The 20,092-nt window shown below is 41.2% G+C and overlaps 3 protein-coding genes across 5 annotated transcripts; all 3 read left to right on the plus strand.

Annotated features, from left to right (window-relative positions):
• The first annotated feature begins 357 nt into the window (after window positions 1-357).
• LOC146755914 (obscurin-like) lies at window positions 358-9,890 on the plus strand. 2 transcript variants are annotated; one of them, XM_085525122.1, is made up of 7 exons: window positions 358-633; window positions 1,913-2,003; window positions 5,913-6,182; window positions 6,900-7,166; window positions 7,377-7,643; window positions 8,630-8,896; window positions 9,541-9,890. In XM_085525122.1, the coding sequence occupies exons 3-7, from the start codon at window positions 6,065-6,067 to the stop codon at window positions 9,801-9,803; spliced, it is 1,182 nt and encodes a 393-aa protein (XP_085381248.1). In that variant the 5' UTR covers window positions 358-633; window positions 1,913-2,003; window positions 5,913-6,064; the 3' UTR covers window positions 9,804-9,890. The 2 variants fall into 2 exon arrangements, with proteins under 2 accessions (XP_085381248.1, XP_085381247.1); XM_085525121.1 differs by lacking the exons at window positions 358-633; window positions 1,913-2,003 and adding an exon at window positions 4,688-5,015.
• A 576-nt stretch (window positions 9,891-10,466) lies between these two features.
• Window positions 10,467-14,358, plus strand: LOC146755915 (uncharacterized). The gene is made up of 5 exons (XM_085525101.1): window positions 10,467-10,710; window positions 11,340-11,606; window positions 13,356-13,623; window positions 14,119-14,180; window positions 14,326-14,358. The coding sequence occupies exons 2-5, from the start codon at window positions 11,574-11,576 to the stop codon at window positions 14,356-14,358; spliced, it is 396 nt and encodes a 131-aa protein (XP_085381227.1). The 5' UTR covers window positions 10,467-10,710; window positions 11,340-11,573.
• Window positions 14,359-14,388: 30 nt separating this feature from the next.
• Window positions 14,389-19,750, plus strand: LOC146755916 (kinesin-like protein KIF20B). Of its 2 annotated transcripts, none has more exons than XM_085525023.1 (3): window positions 14,389-14,496; window positions 15,716-15,911; window positions 18,349-19,750. In XM_085525023.1, exons 1-3 carry the CDS (start codon window positions 14,413-14,415, stop codon window positions 19,101-19,103), a joined length of 1,035 nt encoding a protein of 344 aa, XP_085381149.1. In that variant the 5' UTR covers window positions 14,389-14,412; the 3' UTR covers window positions 19,104-19,750. The 2 variants fall into 2 exon arrangements, with proteins under 2 accessions (XP_085381149.1, XP_085381150.1); XM_085525024.1 differs by having other exon boundaries at window positions 18,352-19,750.
• Window positions 19,751-20,092: the final 342 nt, after the last annotated feature.

Below are 20,092 nucleotides of genomic sequence, written 5' to 3' on the forward strand. Positions count from 1 at the left end.
TGCACTGGAATAGTTTAGAAGTAGGGGAGCAATCATTCCAATAATAACTCTTTCAATCAGATTTGCGTGACCAAATAGAACAAATAAACATTCATGATGGGAGGAGCTGTTTGTCATTGGGTGGAAACCTCTGCAGAAGCATGTTTAGAGCATTCTTAATCAGTAGAAGGAGATGTTTGGTTGATTTTTACTTACTAAATCCTGCAAGAAGACCAAATGAAATATCTTGAATTGCTCAGCACTGACACAATGATGAGTGCAGGAACAAAAGGTGATACTTTTTCAGAAATGTTGCAGCAAACATTGACCACGTTAGCCTGATATCAATTGAAATAACGAGGCCTTTGCTCCTGACAGGTGCTGCAGTGAGATTTACCAATAAGGGCAAAGATGTAGAAAAGATCTCCGCTCAGCTGCGTGAGGAAGCCAAACTGCAGGCTGAGCTTTCAGACACAGGTGCTACTGTGGAGTGGATGAAGGATGGGAAGGAGCTCAAGGCCAGTGAAAAATATGAACTGCACATTGTGGGGAAGAGACACACCCTGAAAATTCACAATGACTCAATGGATGATGCTGCAAGTTATCAGTGCATCTGTGAGGGGGATAAAATGCTCTATCAGCTTTCAGTGAAAGGTATGTGACAGTCTGGGCTGTCCTCTTCCTGCCCAGGGCCAGCAGACTGCATTCACCTGACTCCCCGACAGTCCAGCTGTTGTCAGACAGCATCTGGGGTGTTTTCAGTGGCTGTTTTGACTTGAACTGGCCAATCTGCTTTGAAGAGCCATTTGATTTCTGTGTTCTGTCCTGTGATTCGTCCCTAAGATATAGAGGAAGTCAAGGGAAAGATAGGAAAAAGAACATCCCAGCCTTCCTGCTCTTCTGTCAGGGTGGCCATGAGAGATGATGTCAACAGCTCTTTTTGTAGCAGTGATCCCAAGTGTAGAAGAGACCTGTGAAGAGTCACAGGGATGTTTACTTAGCTGTCATTCCATGGTGGGCTTTTTCTTACACAGATGTAGAGAGAAACTGAACTTTCCCACGCAGGGAAAGTCTGTTTTGCTTCAGGGTGTAGGTCTGATCTCTGAGATCCACACGCTTGGCCTTGATTGCAATAAATGAGAGCCGTTTGTTTGCTCCAGTGGAAGACTTTCCATTTCTGCAGTACCCTCTGCAGATGACACAAATGCAAATGAACCTTCTTCCCAGCAACAATTGCCTTTTTCTTTTTTACACTGAGTATGCATGAGGCTCTTCATCATATTCTCCTTGCTTGTCACACTTGTTGATCCATGGAGAAAAAACAAATCCCTAGAGTAGTGTATGCACTTTGACACTGGAGAGCTTACTTAATTGCTTCTTCTCAAAGACCAAACTCCAGAGAGGCATGGAGACAGCTCCAAACAGAATTGAATAATGGGACTAAATTTATGGAGAAAAGAACTTCCTGCCAAGGCTTGTCAGCTAGTCTTAATTTTGCTTTTCTTCTCTCTCTTTGTCATGTTAGCATAATATTTCATAATGGCAGGTCTGCCCCCAGAATTAACTGGCACAGGCTGCCCAGGGGTAACTATCACATGTTTATGTGTTTTGATGTTTCACAGTGGGTCTTAAGTAAAAGGAACTCAGGTTTTGGTTGCCTGCAGGTCAGATGTTCTTTTGGGTTCAATATGTTTGCATAGTGACTTGCAACCATGGGACTGGTGTTCAAGGACCCTCTTGGTTCCTTCAGTTCCTAGGTTCTTTCTTGCCTAGATTTGACACTTTGTTTCAACAGAATAGCTGATATTCTCTAGTGAAGGCTATTAGTTTGGGCACAAGTGGTAACCTAAACCTGTTCCAACCTGTGCATACAAAGCTGCAAGATGGTCTCATTTCAGTCCCTCAGTCAATACTTTTTCTTTTTTTCCCTCAGAGCCAAAACCTGTGTTTATAAACCAGTAGCAGGTGCTGAAAGAGGTGAGTGTCAGCTGTCCAGGCTCAACGTGGACGTCAAGTGGTTCAAGGTATGGCATGTAATGGTATTTTCCTTTCTGACTTCTCTGGAAATGAATGAGAGGCTTTAATTTCACTTCCAAGGGATGCGAGTCTGAGCTTTTGCTTGATAGCTTTTGCACTGCCCTCTTCTCTTTATGCTCTTTTACTTGCCCAGATCAGCACTCTTTGTTATTATGTCCTGAGTTCATTTATCAAGTTGAAATGGAAGTTTGTTTTGGGTTTCTTGTGAACTCCTGAGGTCTTGCTGCACAAAATATTGTTGGTTGGAGCACAGTCTTGAGCTTCAACTCTAACACAGAAATTCTCAGCCAGGATTTTGTAGCCTTGTTGTGAACTGGGTTTTTGGGTGAAATCTCAGTTTTCTTTGCACCTGACAGTGTGAGAATTTGCTCTGGCACTTTGTGCACCTCCCCGGTGCTCAGCTGTTCCTTCCCTTACTTGAGGATAACGTCATTTATTCAAGGTGATGTCCAAACGGGCTTGTTAACAGTCCTCCGCAGTGCTTTAAGCTGTCATAGGTCAGCCAGAATTTCTGCATGTTCTATAGCCATTCCTACATGTTGAAAACACTGCACTGTGCTTAAGCTTCAGCATATGTTCCAGTAAGCACAGTTCCATTAATTCTAGGGGAGTGGGTGAATTAAGCATTGATCTGAAGGCTGCATTTGCTCAGTGCAGAGATGGAAGGACTAATGGAGATCTGACTTTGATATTTTCCCTTCTAGGATGGGAAGGAGCTCCGTCAAAGTAAAAAAGTGAGCATTACTTCCCAGGGAAATAAGAGAAGTCTCATTATTCACAAGTGGTGAACTCTCATTTTCTCTCTCAGTCTGCAACCAGGTTGGTTTGCTGTTTCAGTCCTGGCTGTTTTATGCAGGAACTCTGCTCCTGAGGTTAATCCAAGTTGTATCCAGGCCCTTCAGAAGGAAAGGGAAATAGTAGAACAGAAATAAGTTCTGATTCTGACATAAATAAGTGCAGACCTGGAGAGTTAAAAGGGATTGTGTGATGTTCAAGGGATTTTGAAGCAAAGATGTCCCCTAGGTAAGATTTGTGGCTGACATTCCCCATACATTGTGGGCACACAAGCTAAGGAGAGACTAGTGATGAGCATGCAGAGAAGCCAATGGTTCAGACAGGTTTGTAGTGACACGACATTGTAGAGTTCTGTCTAGTTCTCCTTGGCATAGTTTGGAAAATAAAGATGAGGTGATTGGTGGTAACCAATATGGCTTCCTCAAATTCAAGCCATGCCTGACAAACTTGGTGGCCTTTCATGATGGAGTAACAGCATCAGTGGATAATGGGAGAGCAACTGACATCATCTACTTGGACTTGTGCAGAGCATTTGATCCCGTCCTGCATGACATCCTGGTCACCAAAGTGGAGAAAAATGGTTTTGATGGATGGACCAGTTGCAGGATAGGGAACTGTCTGGATGGTCACACTCAGAGAGCAGCAGTGAGTAGCTCAGTGTCCAGGTGGAGGGTGGTGTTGGGACCAGTGTTCTTTAACATTTTTGTAGGCAACATGGCCAGTGGAATCAAATGCAGCCTCAGCAAGTTTGCAGATGACACCAAGCTGAGCGGTGCTGTTGATGTGCTAGAGGGAAGGGATGCTACCCAGAGGGACCTGGACAGGCTGGAGAGGTGGGCCCTTGGCAGCCTCATGAACTTGAGTGTGGCCAAGTACAAGGCCCTGCACCTGGGTCAGGGCAATCCCAAGCACAGGCACAGGCTTAGAGGAGAATGATTTGAGAGAAGCCTTGACCCTGAGGAGAAGAGTTGGTCTGGAGGGAGGTGTCCCTGCCTATAGCAGGGGGACTGGAACTAAATGACCTTAAAGATTCAGTCAGTTCTATTGTTTTTCTACTCTTAATTTTGCTTGGAAGGTTTTAGAATAAATTAGATTCTGGTTTCCATGAAGACTGTTTGCAGGGAGCTCCGTTGTAGCTAGTAAGTCTGTCTTTAAGTTCAAGGGCAATAATGCATTGACTGTGTTGAAGACAGAAAAGACTCAGGAATGGATGATGGTTTAGAATAAAACAAAATCCTACTTATTTTCTATGCAAATATGTGTAAGGAAAAGATGCTGCACTCAGTTCTGGAAATACCCTGACAAATATATCTCTAGTGCTTCACAGCTGGAGATATCAAGATTGTTAAAGCACTGGAAGATGTGGAAGTGAATGAATATGGGAGTGCATCTTTTGTCTGTGAGATTTCACTCGATGAGGTTCAGAGCCAGTGGTACAAAGAGGACAAGCTGAAGGCTGATGACAACATCAGAATGCGGCAAGATGGTAGGGTGTAAGAGGGGGATCTTTCTCCTGAGTGGGGGGTGGGTTGGAGATCAAGCATATAAGACATCTGAAATGAAGTGAAGATTGTTCAGAAGGGAGTTCCCCTTTTGTTTTGGGACTGAGGTTAGGGTGGAACAAGTGACAGGTGGGAAGCTTAGTGTGGGAAGTGTGATGCTATCCCACCATCCCACACTGCCAGGAGCAGGTAGGAAATGAGTGCAGTTCTTTCCAAAGTGGGGGTGACCAGGGCAGTCAGTTCACCTCTCCAAAGAGGTTTTGTCTGACAGTGAGTGTGATCCTTCTGTCTCAGGTACTTTAATGGTGACGGTGGCCGCATTCGGTCAGTCCTTGTAGAAGCCATGTTTAGATTACGCTTTGGTGGGGATGTGGACATGGGGGAATGGGTGGTTTCATTGACATGAGAGAACAGGCAGTGATGCTGTGAAACCAGATGGATGATGCTCAGCCTGGCCATGTGCCTCAGAGCTCTTTGCTCAAGGAAGCCAAGTGTAGTTGTGGGTTTGCTCTCAAGAGCACAGTTTGGTAGGGATGAGTTGGAGGTTGGACTAGATGACCTTAGTGGTCTTTTCCAGCCTTAGTGACTCTGTGGTTCTCTGCTTCAGGAAAGAGCTACTCGCTGACTTATACACGTGTCCAAGTCAAGGATGCAGCAGAAATGAAATCTGTAGCAGAAAAAGTGCCCATCTTACAGTGAAAGGTACTTATGCTTCTGATGACGATTTTGCTTAAATTATCTTATGTTATAAACCAGCCAACAACTTTTGCTTTAATGTCAAGGAGGTTAAACACCACCAGAACCTTTCACAGAAATTAAAACTCCTACCTACCTACCTTTCTGCCCACAAAATATGCAGCTTCTCTTTTGGAATTTACTTTTGCTAAGTAAAACAGATTATTTTCTTAGGTGGTGGATTTTCTACCTCTAGACTTCAGATTTGTGTTTGAACGTTGAGGGATAAAAACATAGCTTGACTTTTTCTTCATTTTCTCTGTATGTTTGAAAAGAGCACAGGGTTTGTTTTTTTTTTAATATATACAATGCTAGGTATATATATGATGTTAAGTGTGATAAAGAAAAGGGAGACATTTGAGTTAGCACACTACTCAAGAGTTCAGTCCCCACCTTTGCCACTGTTACAATTATAAGGGCAAGAAAATCCTGGAAAATGAATTTCTCCTAAGTAGAGTTATTACATTGGACCTACAGAGACCTTTACTAGGAGAAAACTTGTTGTTCAGAGCTAAGTTGCTGTATTTATCCAAAATAATTATCAACGTCCGTGTTTCATTGAACCTGTATTCCATTTCGTAATGCGAGGATTTTGATAGCGGTATGGGAAGGTCATGGTTTGATTTGGATGTTGGACTGGGAATCAGAAGATCTGGGCTCTCTTCAGGTTGTCAGTCTTATTGTCTGACTTCTTAACAACATTCCTTTCTTTCTATTTTTTTTAATGACGTTTTAAGGCATTTTGTGCTGATAGGTGTAGTGTTCTTTTGCAGTAATGCTGACGTGAGTAAGTAGGGTGATAATGTAAGGGTATTTTACATTCCTTCTAAATCTCTGCTTTCTCTTGTTCCATCCTTCTTAAAGAGCAATCCATTAATCTAGTAAAGGAGCTGTGTGATGAGGATGTGACTGAGCCTGAAGAAGCCAAATTTGAATGCGAGATATCCATTCCTTCTGTGAAACCTCCCAAGTGGTATCTACGTGGGGAAGTCTTACAGGCTGGCAGAAACTTGATTATGCAGCAAGAAGGCACCATCCTCCAGCTGACCATACTGAAAACCACCACTGATATGACAGGCACCATTCAGTTCTCAATTGGCAAATCAAAATCCACAGCAACTCTGCTCGTCAGAGGTAACATATCCTGGCTTGGTTTACATCATGAAGATGAAGAATTAATTAACGTACAGCCTTCCTTCACTGGGGTCTTTGAAATATTGTGTGTGTGTCTGGTGGGTCTGCTCCATTTCCAGTTCAAAGTCGTTGGACACTAAATGAGACAGCTGCATCTCAGTAAAAGATCTGTTTGAATAGCTGTGATGTGCTTACTATTCAGATCTACAGAGCTGAGGTTTTGTCCTTGGCTATACCAAAGAGGTCAAATCAGGTGAAATTAATTGTATTTCAGAACTAGACAAGTTGAAGTTTGGTAGGACATAAGTTTGATGCCATTTCTCATTGATTTCATCTGAAAGAAGCTTCCAGGCTTTTTGTCCGCTGTTGTCCCCAGCGTAAGATTATCCATTCACATCCTAAAGTACTTGTTATATTTTTAACTCTCTCTTATTTGAATAAAAGCCTCAACAATTTGGAGCAATTTAATAAGCACAGAACAAGAGCTGGACCTTGCATTTGGTAGATAATATACAGTATTACTTTATAGAAATGTAGTCAATGGCATTCCCTATAGACAATCGTTTTTTTTATCTTTAGTTCAAATAGTTCTATATTCAATAATAGTTCAAAAAACCATTGTGAACATGAGATTAATTGAAATGGAGCAGACGCAAGAGACTTTCCTCTTCTTCCAATTGTCCTCATCCTTTCTTCTCTTCCATCCCTGCTTTGCAGATTACCATATACAAATCACCAGGAAGCTGGAGGACAAGACAGCTTTGGAACGTCATTCTGTCATCCTGTCCTGTGACTTCAGGCCTTCTCCAAAGGTTGTGAAATGGTTCAAGGGCCACACACCCATCGTGCCCTCTGAGAAGTACAAGATCAAGAGGGATAAGCATTCAGCAGAGCTCAAGATTCTGAAGCTGAAGCCCGATGATGCTGGTGTGTACAAGTGCAAGGCAGGAATTGCAGAGACTGAAACCACGCTGACAGCTGAAGGTAAGAGCAGGGGGGGTGGTCTCTTACATGTCCTATTTCACCTCAGATTTCTTTTCTTGAGGTTGATTTCTGCCGTTCTCTCCTGCTAACTTTATAAATGTATAATCTTCACTGAGAATACTACACAAAGATCGTCTAGTCCAACCATTCTACCACATCCCAGTATGATTTATAGTAACAGTGGTAACAGTTCACCTTGTTTCCCCACAGCCCGCAATGTAGAAGTAACGAAGCACTTGCAGGATGTAGAAATTGAAGAAGAGAGCTCTGCTGTCTTCTCCTGCGAGCTGTCCCATGATGACGAGGACATGGAATGGTTCCTGAATGGCAACCTCATTTACACCAACAATTACAAGGACATCAAGAACGTTGGCAATTGCTGCAAACTGACAATGAAGCAGGTTAAGCCTGAGGATGCTGGCACAGTGACAGTGAAGTCAGACAAGGTGTCAGAAAGCACGTGCCTGAAGGTGATAGGTGGGTCTGATCACACCCCTCCTGGATATAAGAGATGCTAAGGAGCCCCAGTTCATTCTATTGTGCAGCAGTCCTGCTTCTAAAGCTCACCTCTCTGGGGTGACAAGACATCAGGGGCTTTCTTCCAGTGGAAGGTTCCATTGCAGCAGATATCAACGAAGGAGGATGGTTTTGGTGTCCTGCCATAGCATTCCATTGCTTTTTATCATCATTTTCCTTAACACAAGAAGAGTTACAAGAGCAATTTCTTTTACTGCTTCAGTGCCATGCAGTGTCAATGCTGTTGTCTCCAAGTATTTATGACTGCAGGGAGAGCTCATTCAGTGTGTGTTTTGCCTCTGGGATGACTAATGACCAGGCTGTGAGTAACCTGATCTAGCTGTGAATGTCCCTGTTTATTGCAGGGGAGCTGGGCTAGATGGCCTTTAAGGGTCTCTTCCAATTCTAAGGATACTATGATTCTAATCTGATCTCCCCAGCAATTAAGCTCTTTTACTCTATGCACTCCAGAGTTTGAAGGATTTCATTTTTCTCCTTTCTTTTGCATTTGGTGGGTGTTTTTTCCCCATTATAAACATCTGATGTGTGAAATAGAAGATAGATAAAAGGAGTCAATAAAACAGGAAAATCAAAATTGTTCAGCAGCTTATCCTCTTAATCCTGAGGCCTGCTGTATGAGCTCTGCTGTACGTGAGGGCAATGCCGGCTCTCCAGCTTTAGAAGAGCTGCATCCCAATTACTTCATATGATATCAGTCCCACCCACCGGCAATGCAGGCTGTCCCTCCTGTTCCCTGTATTCTCCTCCTGATTAGTTCAGAATACCATAAAGCGCATTCAGTCAACGGACATGAAATCGCTTTAGGTTCTATCTTGGTGTCGTCAGTACTGGTAAAGATTTATTGATCCCTATTTAAAAATCTGAAAGCAACTGGAAATGTCTCAACTTCTCTATCACGTTGTTCTGTTTTGCCTGTTTAATTGCAGAGAAGCCTGCTGTCTTCATGAAGTCCTTGGATGATGTTTTTGATGAGGAGCGGGGTGTGATTAAATTGGAATGCGAAGTCTCTAAAGAGAAGGTCAAACCAGTGTGGAAGAAGGACGGTGTTGTGCTCGCTTCTGGCAACAAGTATGAGCTGGTACAGTCTGGGAAGACCCTATGTCCCCTTATCCATGACCTCGAGAAGTCAGATGCAGGTTTCTATACCTGTGATATTGGCACTGATGATGCCAAGTCAAAGGTCGGCATTCAGGGTAAGTACTGTGGAAAGTAAAGGAGTGCTGAAAGCACATTCAGTGTGGTCACTATGTCTTACACCTATTCCCCCACGAGCCTTACTAGTTTCTACAATAGAAGTGTATTACTGCAATTTAGCACAGTGATGTCTGGAAAATTCCCATTGCTTTTGATGTAAATGTATCTCATTTTGCCATGAAAATCACCAAACACGTCAAGAATGTCCTGGAAATGTTTCCTTTCTAAACATCCCTAAAATGGAGAAATGGTTTGAACACCAGTAGGGGTAGGATGGTAACAAATTAGCTAATAGAAACATTTAATTTCTTGTCATAGGCAAAACCCTTTTTCTCACGCAGCATCCTAGAGTTGTCCTCTCTGTTAGGTTGTTCCCTCTGTGGCTCATTGAATCTTCATTCTGCTCCATGGACTGAGCTGCTCTAATTGTAGTTCTTCCAGAGCAAAGACAAGAGATTCACGTCTCTTTTTTTTAATAGCTTTCTGGTAATTCTGAGTGGAGAATGTCTTAGAGAATACATCAGTAAGGAACACAGCCATGTTCTGCAAATCCTGAGTTAAAACACCAGTGCTGCTACTCATGTCAGTCACAAATGCCTTTTCTACATATAAACCTCATACTAACGTATCTCTTACCTTCCAGAGCTGAATAGTGGCATTACCAAACGGCTGAAAACCACTGAAATCCAGGAGGGAGAAGATTGTACTTTTGAATGCATTCTGTCCCATGAAAGCATTGATGAGTTCAACTGGACACTGAATGGAAGCAGAGTGGAAAATGGTGGGCGATTTAAAGCTTCTAACGTGAGTCGGAAATATACTCTCATTATCAAAAGTGTGACTCCTACTGACGCTGGGGAAGTCGTTTTTACTGCCCGTGGTCTAACCTCCAAAGCCTCTCTGTGAAAGGCAATGAGATGGGAGAGATTCTGGGGTCTGATTCCTTCAACTGTCTTCTGATAAGATTGTCGTGAGAGCTAACTCATAATATGGTTAAAGTGAATAGCAACCTTCTACTTGAACCTTGAAGCACTGAGAATTTCTCTTAAAAATAAGTAAAAGGAGGAACCATTTGACACAAATGTGAGAACTACCCAAAGCACTGGGGTAGTGTTGGAAATGGGCATCTCACTACAGCTTGTTCCATTAACAGTAAATCAGGAATGCTCTGTTGAGGGAACTGTGGGAGCAAATATCCTCTAAGTATAAGCTGAAGGGATGGCCTTCACATCATCTAGCTGTACAACAAATTCCTATCTAGAGCATGTGCATCTGAGAGCATCATCCGAGGCTCCCAGTGTGATGAGTGGAGAGAAGAAAGAGGCAGTTTTCAGACATGGTTCATCATCCTCAATTGGGTAGATTTAAGAGAGAATAAATGCTGCCTGGAATTCTATTGTCTGTACTTTTCAGATTACTGCTGGCTGTAGGATGGCGTCTGTTGCAAGTGCCTCTCTAACTTATCTCCAGCATGTAGATGCATGTATTTTGAGAGAGGCATCCTACCCTAAGTGTATGTTACTCAAAAAGCAATGTTTTCTTCCAGGAAAACCTACTGAGGTTTCAAAACAGCTGGAGGATAAGACAGCAGCAGCAGGGCAGGACGTCAGCCTGAGCTGTGAGCTGTCGAAGCCTGATGTGAACATCAGGTGGTACAAGGATGGCAAAGCAATCAGAAAAAGCCAGAAGTACGACTTGCAGCAGGAGGGAACTGGGGCCATTCTGATCATCCATGACTCTACTGCCAAGGACAGTGGGGAGTACCCCTGTGAGACAGAGGACTCCATAACAAAAGCCAGGGTCACTGTGCAAGGTGAGTTGAAAAGCACACTGGGGATGGCATGTAGAGAAGTCGAGGTAAATATCTGCAGCCTGTGGGTGATGTTTTTCTCTTCTGTTTCCTTGAGCAGGATCAATTCTTAGTTTTCAGAAAATATGATGGATTAAAATCTTTTCCTTAAAATAATCTGGAAACTGAATGATTCTCCAGTGTGATGTGGATCTGGGCAGCCTGGTCTGGTGGTTGGTGACCCCTTGGCAGGGGGTTTGAAACTAGATGATCTTTGAGGTCCTTTTCTACTCAGGCCACTCTATGATTCTGTGATCATTCTATGATTCTATGATCTTGGGTGTTAGTGAGCCACGAAAAGATGGCAATCTGAATTAGTCTCTATTGAATATGTGTAATCAAAACTATATGCAGTTTATCAGATGATATCCTACCAGCGCATGTATAATGGTATTGAACTTTCCAGATATCTACTGGAATTATCAAACCTATGTAAATGGGTGGACTCTGTGGTCTTCTTAGACTCTTTGCATCTCTATGTGATATTCTGAAATGAGGGCAAAGGAGATTCAGGACACCTCTGTATGCTTGGGACTTGTTGTGGTAACAAATCCCTTTGTCCTACACCCTCATCCTTTTTTTTTTCCTTCCAGAAAAACCTAATTACTTTATCAAGGAACTTTCAGATGTGAAAATTGAAGAAAGTGGAAGTGCACTTTTTACATGTCAGAGCGAGAAAGCCGCATCCTTCGTCATATGGAGGAAAGGCATTGCTGAGCTCAGGCCTGGCAGGAAATACAAGAGGGCACAGAAAGGACGAAACCTGCAGCTGTGCATAAAAAATCTGGAGAAAAGTGACAGTGACGTGTACACCTGTGACATTGGTGATGCCCAGTCCAGAGCCAAGCTGGTTGTACAAGGTATGTGTGAGAGCCATATGACTGCGCATCCTGTTTCTCCACTACCAAGCCATTATCCTGGTAGAATTTGTACATTTATGGCAGGTCTTTGGGGCTGCAGCTGTCTGACCTGAATAGCGGTTCACAAGCCATGCACAGAGCAAGCTGCACGGAAAGGGAAAGAACTACCGACTAGAGCAGTGCTATTGAGAACTTTATGTATCATTTAAAAACCAAAAATGCTGTGAGGCTGGTGACCCAGAAATCAGTGTGAACTTTCTATCTCTGACCTTCTTTCTATCTCTGACCTTTCTGAGTTACAAATAGTCCTCCGGAGTTCTAGGCAAAAATTCCCTTATGCTGCATTCTGGGTAGTTGTCATGGTTTAAACAAAAATCTACCTGTGTCCATGACAGGGGGGCCACAGGCAAGCGAGGTGCTAGAAGGAGCTGAACCTCTGTCCCAACTACTTCAGAAGCAGCCCAAACCCCCTCGTACATGGCTAAGATCACCTTCTCAGTTGGAGTGTAGCGCTCCTCAGACCCTTTATATGCTCGACTCCAAAGTCCCAGGGGTTGGCCTTGGGTTTCTCCTAAAGCTCTTTGCCACAAACTCCAAGTGGGACCTTTCTCTCCAGCAGCAGTGTAGAGGATGTTCTTTACATCCTGTCCCGTCCGTACTGGCCCCAAGGCCACGGCACGGGCTATCTCTTGTTTTCTTTGCTCAAAAGCCTGCTGCTGCTCAGGACCCCATGAGAAATTATTCTTCTTCCGTGTTACCTGATAGAGGGGGCTCACTATGTGGCTGTAGTTTGGGACATGCATTCTCCAGAAGCCCACTACTCCCAGAAAAGATTGGGTCTCTGTCTTGTTGGTGGGCGGAGACATAGCAGTGATTTTGTCAATCACATCTGCTGGGATGTGTCGATGCCCATCTTGCCATTTTACACCTAAGAACTGGATTTCCTGGGCAGACCCCTTCACCTTGCTGCGCTTAATGGCAAAACCAGCTTGCAAAAGAATTAGGATTATCTGTTTTCTTTTCTTGAAAATCTCTGCTGCTGTATGGCCCCACACGACAATATCATCAATATACTGCAAGTGTTCGGGAGCAGTAAAATTATTCATGCTTTATATGATGTTATGATGTGGAATACTGATAGCAAAATTACAAAATTATTAAACCATGACACCCTGGTATTTTTCTTTTTTTTTTTTTAAATATTTTCCTTTTTACTATTTAAATGTTATGGGCACATCTTATAGAAACACAAGGCTGTTTACAAAGAAGTGCATGCTGTGTTGCTGTATGATGAGCAAGATACATCTATTCTTCATCTAGCAGGAATAGTTGCTGAGCCTTAAGAACAGTTTCAGAAAGCTTTGGGAATTTGGGCGTTTTCCTTGTTTCTGCAACACAAAATGAAAATTTACGCTGTATACAAAGAAAAGGGGAGTCCGAACTTGTACGTTAAATTTGAAGGAGAACAATCTGGGGTAATATTTAAAAAAAAAAAAAAAAAAAAAAAAAAGGGAGCGTGGTCATCAAATACTATAAAATATATTAGCTGTTACTAGAATGCCACTTATCTTCCCCCCATACGAATCACTGTCATGTTGTATGTGAATTTGTGAGGTGGGTTTTGAAGCTGAAATTAAATACTTCTTGTATGGCTGTCTTCATAGTGGCTATCCAGACTATCTGAAGAAATAACAGCTATTATGTAGTCAGCTATTCACCAGTTTTAACTGATTATAAATTACGTTTCAGGGTGGAGAACATAGCATAGTGCCTGACACCTGTGTTGATCCTGAGGGCATTCTTGATTCTGTGCATTATGATGTCATGGATATTAAAGAGCAAGCTGAGGCAGCACATAGTTCCATTGTATCCCTGGGGGACCCGAAGGAAGATACTGGCTGGTTTGAAAAGCAGCTGGAGAAAACTAACTTTGAACTGATGGAGACCAAAGAAGAGCTAACAGAGAAAAACACCAAACTACTTAAAACTGAAGAAGAGCTGATGCAGAAGAACAAAGGTGAGTTATGCGATGTGAAAGGTAGAAGACAGAAATAGTTCATTAATATAAAATAGAAATAACCAGTTTGAGTAGGAATTAGAGGAGATGTTCTACCTTTGGAACCATAGCCTGTAGATAAGTGATAGTTTGTTCCTTGTGTATATTCAGGTTCAGCAATTCCACGGTTTTTGGTTATTTCTTTTCTTTTTTCCTCCCTCTCCTTTAAACTGCAACTAGCAGCTTTACGCTTTCGTAAGTATGGGGTTAAATGTCTATATCTTGATTTTTACTTTTATATTGTAATCTCTTCTCTTCTTTATGTCTTGTTGATGCAATGTTTTCGTTCCAAGAAATATAGAAAACTTTTGAATCACTCCCAATAAGTGAAGACCACATGCAAATTAATTAATCTGTTCAAAAGCTACCTAAACATTAGAATATCTGGAAAAATTGATTACTTAATAAACTATCTATTGGCTACTTATGTAATACAACCTTTTCTGTGTGTTACAGACTTTGAAATGCAGATGATTAAATTGGATGTGTCTGTTGAGCAACTTAAAGAAGCAACTGAGGTAACTTTATCAAGAAGATGTTGTGTAAAATTGTTTTAATACCAACTTGTGGTAGCTTAAAATGCTATTCCAGTAGGCTCCATTAATAGATTTCTTACCGAGCTTAGCTTAACTGAATTTGCCTTTAATGCGTTGTGTAATTCAGCTACTTAACACTCCATTAGAATCTGATGACTGAATTTTTTTTATTTCTAAGAAAATAAATGCACAAAATGAAAGGGTTCGAGAGCTAATGGACATCGTGGTGCAGAAAGATGACATTATTACAGAGCTACAAGACTTAAAATCTCATTTAGAGGAAAAAGTAAAAGATTATGTGAGTTTTACACATCTCCGTATCCTTATACAAAAAAAGAAAAACACTAATTCTATGCTTGTAATCAACACATTTTTGGAAAACTGATTTTCTGTATGTAGCTGGTACTCGCTTGAAATTGTAAACAATTCAAATTTATCTGAAGGTAGTTGTTGTTAACACAAACAACAAAAATATCAGCGTGTTCCACTAACTCCTGCCTCACACTCCTACATCAGAGGAAGAGCAACAGTAAAAGTATGTTGAGTAGAGTTGGAAGTACAAGTATGAATGGTCAGGATATCTCCACGTTCTATGCAGTCCATAAAACTTTATCCTGACTAATGTACTGCGAGCTACTGAATATGTGAAGACTAGCTTGATTAAGTATGTGTGCATACCACTTCTGGTGGTTTTTGTTCATTTTTTGATGTTTGGTAGCCTGAAGTAGCACTGAAAACATTTATAGTTAATTCTGTCACTCAGATCTCTAACCTTGTAAGCTTAGCAACTTGACCCTTCTTAGTCTTTGACTGTCTGCATCACTGCAACTTAGTATTTCCATGGTATTAAAGCTGACTGTGATGAGTAGTCATGTCCTCACCTATTACTTCTTCCAAGAACAAGGCTCCAACTCTATCTGTGAGATCGTGTGGCCTGAACACTTCTGAGGCTTTTCTTTTCATAAGTTACTAAAGATGAATAATCAGTCCTTGGCAGTGCCAGCATGGCTTAACAATCGTCATCTTGTAAGTAAGGAAGCTTCACTTGTGGTCAAGGACACAATCTAAAATATGCGTGACAGAGCTGACTAAGCTTTAAGGTTGGATTATATCTGTCACGATGAAAGTGATTTTAGCAGCTTAGCAGAAGTGTGATGTGATGAACTTGTATGAGAGCTGACCATTTGCTCTTTGACCATGTTTGTAATTTTGTTGACTTCTTGGAAACAGGAAATTCTTTGATAAACTGGTAAACTCTTGATTGTGTGCAAGTCTTTTACTTTGTAACCTGCTAGGCTCTTGCTTTCCCTTGTATACTCTACCGAGTATTGCACTTGTCATTATCTGAAGGTGTACTTGTTCTGTCTGCTATTGAGATTTGTAACTGATGTCTATAGAGTCACCGGGTAAATATTTTAGCTGTATGGTTTTGTGTAAATATTTGCCTACAGAAGATTACTGAGACTTAAGTGCTCCTTTTGTTAAGCTTCAATGTAACTGATCTTATATCAATACAGGAAAAGACTACCTACCATTTAACTACCATTAAAGCAGAACCGGCAGAAGAGAACACTAATAAAGGAACTGAAAGCAGCCAATTTTCAGTGCTTTCAGTTAAAGCACTGAAACAAGATAAAACTGAGTTGGAAGTGGGAAGAAAGCGCAGTACTGATGAAGATAAGCCTACTGTGGAAGAGCCACCTCCAAAGAAAGGTACAGTTTCTTCCATCCTTGAACAGGGTGTCTTCCAAAACAATAAATTGCTTCCTATTCCGGATAGGAAGCAAAAGGCTGTGAAGCACGTTACCTTATGGTATAAGGAGAAAAGCCACTGTGTTAAACTGTAAATAGAAGTAACTGTTATGTAAATATCCCTTTTTCAGAAGGTCCTATGCTGTTCATTTTTGAATGCTTAAGAATAAAAGTTTTTGCACTATTTTTTTCCTTTTTGCTGCTTTTTCCTCATCTGTTGATGCACTTGCAGATTTGGTAATAGTTTTAAAGCAGTTTCTTTAGGATTGTTTCAACTGCTGTTGCTGATCTTCTGAGTAGCATCAGCTGCTCAAGTGCTTTTTTTTGTTTGTTTGTTTTGTTTTTCCTGAAGCAACTATCAAAATTGTTGACGACCTGCTAATTGCTCGCTCATGGGCAATATTTGAGCAAAATGGTTTGGATAAGCTCTGATGCATTTAACTTCACTTCTGGGCACAGCTGAGCATCAGTGTTCCTAGAATTACGGAAGGCATATACAATGTAGAAGGGAAAATCTAAAACTTAGCTGTAGTCCCTTCCTTTCTTGTATTCCTCTTGCAAAATATGTGCAAGGGAGAAAGTCAAGGCCTTCTTTGGATGAGATGCTGTTCTTGGATGATTTGTCCCTGCTGCCTTTATTTGGCATAAATATTGAATCCTAATGTGACCACTGAATGGCATCACATATAAGCATCTTACCAGAGACTGAGGGAGGGATGTGGACTCCTCCATACTCCAAATAGTAGTGGGTTTGTTCTAATCATATGACCAAAGCTCTCATTTAAAAATTGACAGCAATGCTCCACATAGGAATTAAAATGGGTAGCTGATAGTCACAATGTCAGCATGAAGTTTTCTGTTAAGATGTACTGAGTATTCAATCATGTTAAAATTTTCTTCTATTTGTGAGTATTAATAGCGTCCAATTTCAAAAACCGCTTAATATATATTCTTTAGCTATGTTAAATATACACAGTAGAACAATGAGCACAGGTATGTTGTGCTGGTTCTTTTGTAGAATTAGTTATATAAGTAGCACGAGCAAAAGTGTTTTAGGAGATGCTAGGTTATCTCAGCTTAAAGTTCAGGGTATTTACACCATTCTCTGAGCTTTTATGTCTTGTTTCCTATGCTCTGTAATAATGCTTTTTCCCTACTTCCTGTGTAAGGAGCTTCTAGACTGAACATTACACATCTTCTCCCTAGTCTTATTTATCTTGCTTTAGTGCTTGCTTGTTGTTTTCAGCATAAAGTGTTTAGATTACTTATAAATCATTTTCCCCTCACTAGTGTTGCTGGGAGCAGCAGTCAAAACCAAAACCTGGTTTGGGGTGGAATACGCCACTGCTGTTTCTTCAGTATGACTTTTAAATCAGTTGAGGGCTGTATATAAAACTCCTTAGATGAGTTAAGAGGCTGTTTCCATGCAGTACATGTGAATCTGTATGTAATGCAGGCTGCACGTGGGCGCTATAAAATTCTGCATTTCTGTAGTTGTAGTAATAAAAGCACTGTACAAGAATCACCATTGAATATATTGTTGTGGTGACCCAATCCCTAGTAAGTCTTGACTTATATTTATTTTAATACTTAAAGTATGCATATTATGGAATGGACGTAACTGGATTCTAAAGCAATGATGAAATACAGCAGAAGTCACTTTTGATAGAAAGAAAATGCATGTGATTTTAGCTAATTGCTCACCAGTTAAAGAAAAAAACAGCCCCAAGCTAATGGAATATTTATGGAAACTTGAATCTGCAAATTTGTACAACTTTATGAATGAACTTTATATGCAAAAGAGTAAGTGTGGACAGAAGTAGGAATCCTCATATTTTGTTTAGAGATCAACTGAATAAGAGAGACAGATATCAACACTTAAGTGATCAACTTGTCCAGGGTTTTATCTTTCTTTTGAAAGTAAGAGGACTGTGAGTTGGAATGAAATTTCTTAGAGAACTGTTTATCTACCATTTAGATGTAGATGGAGTGATTCCTGGCTGCCTTATAGGGATTGCTGAAGCACGGAAGATAGAAAGAATACAGCTGTGAATTATCTATCTCGTTCCCATGTTTCTTAAATCTAATTAGATTTTCTACTGGTGTGGAGTGGAAGGTTTGAGTAGTGCCATGGTAAAAGTGTTCTTCCAGACTGAAAACCTTTTGCTGTTAATTCTGTATAGAAATCTGAGGCACCTGATTACGTGTTCAGAGAACTTTAATTCCTTCACTAGTATCAAATACTATGTGATGTGAGGGCATGGCTTGCATATTATGACAGTTTTTCACTTAGAAGTTGCTACTTGGTGTTGTGAACTGCTATGTAATAATGATTTTAATCAATCTGAGCTACATTCCTTTTCCCTTTTTTTTGTTTGTTTGTTTGTTTGTTTTACAGTAGTTGTAAATGAGAGAAAGAAAAAGAACACTGTAGAGCAAAAGAAAATTGAACACATGAAGCAAAAGTGCTCCACGTACCGAAAGGAAGTACTAGCACTGAGGGAAAGAACTGAAATCTTGGAACGTCAGTTAGCTGTGCTTGAAGAACAATGCAGAAGAGAAAAAAATAAAAAAGAAGATTTCAGTAAGCAGGTAACAAGCCTGCGTATTGAGCTTTCTTTTTCTGAAGAAACAGCTGATGCCCTCCGTGAACAAATTCTGCAGGGTCAAGCTGACTATCGGGAAATTGCTTCTGAACTGGATGAACAGAAATCTATAAATATGACACTTGAAAACAAAAATGCCCAACTAACTAACAACATAGAAGTTGCCAAAGAATATATAATTGATAAAGTGTCACAAGTAAAAGAAATGCGGACCAAATTAGATGAATTATACAAATGTCACTTAGAGTTTCACGCCATCGGTACTGACTTTGTCAGTGTAAAGGATTCCTCAGACTGTGAAAAAGATGAGCCAGGGACATCTCAAATTAGTTCTGGATGCATTCAGTCACAGACTTCTTCCATCTCAGATCTTGTGCAGGACCTCTCCTTTAACTATAGTCTTGAAAGGATTTGGGAGGTATGCAGAAGTATTGTTGATGTTTCCTCACAAAAAAGTCAGCACATCAAAGCACTGCTTCAAGACAATGAAAACCTAAAGGCGGGACTGAATAATGCTGAAAATCATAATCGTCATTCAGAGAGTTAGGACGCTCCTTCCTGCTAAACAGAGAAACAGAGAGAGAGGGAAAGCCAATCTGTTAGCTGTTTACGAGCTTCATACACAAAAGAAACAGCACACTAGCTCATGCAAAATGTTAGTCATTAGAAACTGAACAGCACTCCTTGCCCCAGCTTAGCAGTTGTGTGGATTCCCAAACCCACAGCTCCATGGTGCTGTTTGTTCAGACCCAGAGTGTCTACAGGTAGAGCCAACCATCTGTCTAGAAAGTCAAAGGGGGTCAAGTGACCAGGACAGGCACAACTGACATCAGCACCCCCATGCAGTGTTTGAAGGAAAAGCAAAAGTGCAAAGAAACCGAGCAAATTCAAACCAATGTGTCCTTTGAGAAATGGGTGCACCGTGGGAAAACGCCACAGCAGACAATCCCACAACAAAATGGGCATCATTGAACGAAGAAAGAGGCTGAAGTGAGTCACCTACACGCCACTTCTGCACATTCCACCCCAAACCTGGTTTGCACCAACAGCAGAAATCAGTGGGTTTTGGATCACTTCTAATACTAAGCAAGAGAAGTAATACTTGCATTCTGTGATTCCTCCTCCATATCCAACTACAGTCTTCTCAAAATTCAGAATTTATACAAACTTATAAATAAATGCATCACTCATAAAGCCAGATGTCTGTATTACTTTTTCTTTATCACTCTCCTTTCTGGCAAGTGCAGGTGACCAGCAAGCTGTGGATTTGATTCTCAATATGGAAGCTGGCACAGATTTGGGGACCAAGTTCCAGTGGGAGAAAATGTAGAGCAAGCAGTGAGGTGGAAACTCAAAAAAGAAAGTAGCTTGTCAGCATGAACACTCCAGAAACAGGGCAGCAGTCAACACCTCCTTGCAAGACACCGATCTGCTTCCCTGCTCCATCAGGCTCCATGCCAGCCCAGTACAGCACTGCTCCTGGACACAGCAATCATTTCACCAAGACTCAGCTCAGCTACCACCATCACACAGTGG

Source organism: Coturnix japonica, chromosome 29 (genome assembly GCF_054131305.1).
Source record: "Coturnix japonica strain WE chromosome 29, WE-NBRP24, whole genome shotgun sequence".
In the NCBI taxonomy this organism is placed as follows: domain Eukaryota; kingdom Metazoa; phylum Chordata; class Aves; order Galliformes; family Phasianidae; genus Coturnix; species Coturnix japonica.